This window comes from Cibotium barometz, chromosome 51, assembly GCF_041138505.1.
Source record: "Cibotium barometz isolate CiBa-2024 chromosome 51, ASM4113850v1, whole genome shotgun sequence".
NCBI lineage: Eukaryota > Viridiplantae > Streptophyta > Polypodiopsida > Cyatheales > Cibotiaceae > Cibotium > Cibotium barometz.
The window spans coordinates 867646-871530 of record NC_141096.1 but is presented as its reverse complement, the minus strand read 5'-3'; the positions used below and the strand labels follow the sequence as shown (position 1 = coordinate 871530).

The 3885-nt window shown below is 44.9% G+C and overlaps 1 protein-coding gene across 2 annotated transcripts; it reads right to left on the bottom strand.

Annotated features, from left to right (window-relative positions):
• Nucleotides 1-1356: 1356 nt before the first annotated feature.
• On the bottom strand, nucleotides 1357-2605 carry LOC147609187 (ethylene-responsive transcription factor 11-like). Of its 2 annotated transcripts, XM_086787582.1 has the most exons (2): nucleotides 2085-2605; nucleotides 1357-2054 (listed from the first exon to the last, which is right to left on the bottom strand). In XM_086787582.1, the coding sequence occupies exons 1-2, from the start codon at nucleotides 2415-2417 to the stop codon at nucleotides 1818-1820; spliced, it is 570 nt and encodes a 189-aa protein (XP_086643708.1). In that variant the 5' UTR covers nucleotides 2418-2605; the 3' UTR covers nucleotides 1357-1817. The 2 variants fall into 2 exon arrangements, with proteins under 2 accessions (XP_086643708.1, XP_086643707.1); XM_086787581.1 differs by having other exon boundaries at nucleotides 1357-2571.
• Between the last annotated feature and the right edge of the window lie 1280 nt (nucleotides 2606-3885).

The window sequence follows — 3885 nt, the reverse complement described above, 5'->3', positions numbered from 1 at the left end:
TACACCAAAAAGTAGATTGAAAAGTCAATTCTCAAAATAATAGGATTTTCCCAAAGTCCCTTATATAGTCTTAGCTTTAAGTCTAAGATTCACTCCCTTAAATTTATAAAGCAAAGCTAGAATCTCAATTACCCATGAAATTTTCAATTATCCCATGTGACTCTAGAAACTTACATCACGTGGAATCTTTCATTCACCACTCAACAAATTTGAGGGGTTTACTCTATACAAAACCTATATATCACATTCATTGAAGGGATAGTTTGAAAATGCCTTATCTATGAATTTTGATTATTTAAAATGATTCATTTTTCTATATATAAGTACCTTTTTTATTAATGTACATTAAAAAACCCTTCTGTAAGTGCATTTTTGTAAAGTAAATGTGAATAAAAAAAACCCTTATGCACAAGTTTACATATTGTTTTCCAAGTCATCAAATAACCCCTTATGATACACAAGTTTACATATTGTTTTCCAAGTCATCAAATAACCCCTTATGATACACAAGTTTACATACTGTTTTCCAAGTCATCAAATAACCCCTTATGATACACTTACATATTATGTAATTGAAAACCCCAAGTCATCAATAACCTTAGTCTAAGAGCAAAACATTCACAAAATACACTAAGTTGGGAAAACCCTTGTGTCCCCTCATTCATCAACTATGAGAACATAAGTTGCCCCTCAAATTGTAAATGCCAAAAACACAATATTAGTGAATTCTTGCCACTCCAAGCTACATGCCAATCCAATAATTATAGCAACTCTTATGGCAAGCAAGACACCAAAAGTACAAGTTCATGATTGTAATTCAATATGTTCATTCTTATCTCTTGAACAATCCCTTGAACTACAAGGAATCCTTAGTAGTACTAGTGTCAAATGTTCAAAAGGTGACATTGCAACACTTCATGCTATGCTATCTTTTGTCTTTTTCTATGCCTCCTATTTATATACTCACCCTAACCTGGAGGTGTTTGACCAAGTTAATATGGGTCTATGTCTGAAATCTTAATAGCCTCTCTTCCTCCACCCCCCTCCCCTCTCTCTCTCTCTCTCTCTCTCTCTCTCTCTCTAATGTGCTTGCCTTAACGTGCAAGGATTTTTGCATTGCCATCAAACATATGTGTTTTCCGTTATGGCTTATTAGAGCATGCAATGAGATATGGAAAAGGAGAGTAACTACAAGTGATGGATGTCCAATGTGTAAGTGAATATGCAAGATGAGCCCCGAAAACATTCAAACACTCAATTTTACCATGATATCTCCATGGGTTGATTACAACAATTTCTTCAAATTAATGGAATTTACATGAGTAAGGGCTATTCTATGCCATTATGGAAAGTGTGTAAAAAGAACCTTTGAAAGTGTTTGCCAACTTCCCTTAGCATTGATGATCAAAAATCACCTCGCAATGTTTAAATACCAAAGTATTTTAAAATCAACGTACACCTTGTTTTAATGTAAAGAAAGTTATGATATTACACGACATTGGAGGTATAGACATATTTCCTTGTGCACGATCAAGGATGCTTCGCATGTATTCTTTTGAAAATTTGAAGGGTAACAACACACTTGAGAGGGGAGCACAAGAAGGGTGAAAGACCTTTCATAGTAGCCAAGGCTAATAAGAGGAATTATGTACCCTCCAAAAGACAACCAAAAAGAAGAGTAATTTCAAACTTCTCCTTCAAAATCGTCCGCGTGTGTGTGTGTGTGTGAGAGAGAGAGAGAGAGAGAGAGAGAGAGCGCCTTCTATTCAACGTCATTGAATCCACAAAAGAGCTGTTAACGTGGTTTGGCTAATTTCTCAGGCATCGTCTTTGCACGGAGGTAAGTTAAGGTCGAAGATGGGTACAATGCGAGGCAGTTCAGAAAGCCTGCAAGGAGCCGGCTCGCCGGCTCGTCGCTCAGCAATTGACCTGCAGGCGCCGTAATCCCCAGCGCGGGGAAAGCTTAGCTGCAGATCTATGCTTCCTTGTTCTTGGAGGCTGTTTTTGATTTCGAATGCTTCAACATCCCTTGCAGTGCTTTCTTTCCGGAACGCCTGCGCCGCCCATAAGGGCAAGGCGTCGGCCGGTGCCGCAGACGCGGCAACGGTGAGCACGGCTTCCTGCTGCTGCTGCGCCGGAAGGTTGAAATTGGTCTTGGCCTTCTCCCCACGAAGTGCCCGAGCAGCGTCGTCGTAAGCGCGGGCGGCCTCCTCTGCGGTATCGAAGGTGCCCAGCCACACCCGGGCTTTCTTCCAGGGGTCTCGGATCTCAGCGGCGAAGCGTCCCCATGGCCTCTTTCTTACGCCGCGGTAGTGTGTGTTGGTGGTGGGCACCACGTTCACGGAGCCTGGTGGGCGGACGACGTCGTCTTTGCCTCCAACCTCAAACATGCTCTGGGTTTCAACAACCGCCATCATCGAGCGAGCAAGAGCTGCAGAGAGAAAGCCCACTGCTGGAGGGTTTACAAAAAGCAAAGGAAAAAGGTTGGCGACTAGCGAAGATGATCAGAGCTGGGCTAGAATAAAAGGAGGCAGGCGGCAACGGATCAGCAGAGGTGCTGCGGTTCATTATTATAATAGAAAAGCGCCGGCCTCCATGTCGACGTCAGCCTCGGTGGCGGTGGCCGGTCCATAGCACGCTCCTCCGCGCTTTGACGGTCAGACACGCGCAGCTGGCCGGCCGCCATCCACAGTTACTACCCATTTAAAAAAGACGCGTGGCCACAAGCCACGCTGACTGCCGGGGTCTTTTACGGCCCACGCCCCGCCGCTGACGCCGACAGACGCACAAGCAGCCCGCCGCCTGGAGTTGGGCCCCGCAGCGCACGGTAGTGCAGTGTGCACACTGCACCCCTCCTAGGCTGTGGCTGCCGTGCCCGCGCGGGCACTTCAAAAAATGACTGGGTCTACACCCTCGCGCCGCCCTTACCGACACGTCAGGCGTCGCCTGGCAGAAAGAGAAGCGGCGCCGTGAATCGGTGATGGCGACAGCCACATGGGAGCGTCGAGGTGGGCCAATTTTTCGTGAATATGTTATTTGCTGCGCCGCTTTGTTTTTGCCCTTTAAATTACGCACACAACCGCTCTGTGACCGCAGCGCCCACCGGATATTGGAAGTCCCCCCCTCCTCTCTGGACTTGTCTATAGGCGGTGGCGCCGCCTCCGCTTCTGCACGCAAAAGTTGAACAGCTAAATAACGTAACCTCTACACATGAAGCCAATCTATCTCAATTCTTGCGCCCTTCGTGGCGCATTTGTTGTTGGCAGAAATCTTGAAGAAGATGCACGCTCACCCTTATGTATTTGCTTGTGAAACACCAAACAATATGATGTTTACCCAAGGCCATTTTGGCAGTGTTTACTCTTACCTCCACAACATCGCCAAGAAAAATGCAACTCCCAATCAAAATTTCACCTTTCACCAACCCTTCCACCTGAAAGTCACTTTTCACTCTTTCACAAGATCAAATCTTTCTTACTTTTCAGGCCTTGGAGCCAGGTTTTCATAAATATTCATGTGGGTTATCGATTTGGTGTTGGGAAGGTGGATTACTCCATCACCTCACACAAACTACCCCTCGCGTAGTTCACAGGCATCGAACCCGGGTCCCCATAATGGGACCCAACCGTTCTACCAGCTAGACTACGCACCCGAGGGCATGGGTTATCAATTTTAATATGATTGTTTCTAGCACTTGCTTGAGCTAGCTCTCTTCAATCTCCATTCACAACTTTTTCGGAATGCACCTATCTTGATTGCCAGCACTGGGTTTTGTGCAAAAGTGGAAAACTAATTTGTTTAAATAGTTTGTCTACTCAAAAAGTTAAAAAGTTAACCTTATAACTTTTATCCTTCATGAAAGCCAACTTTCAAAGTTACCTTCCT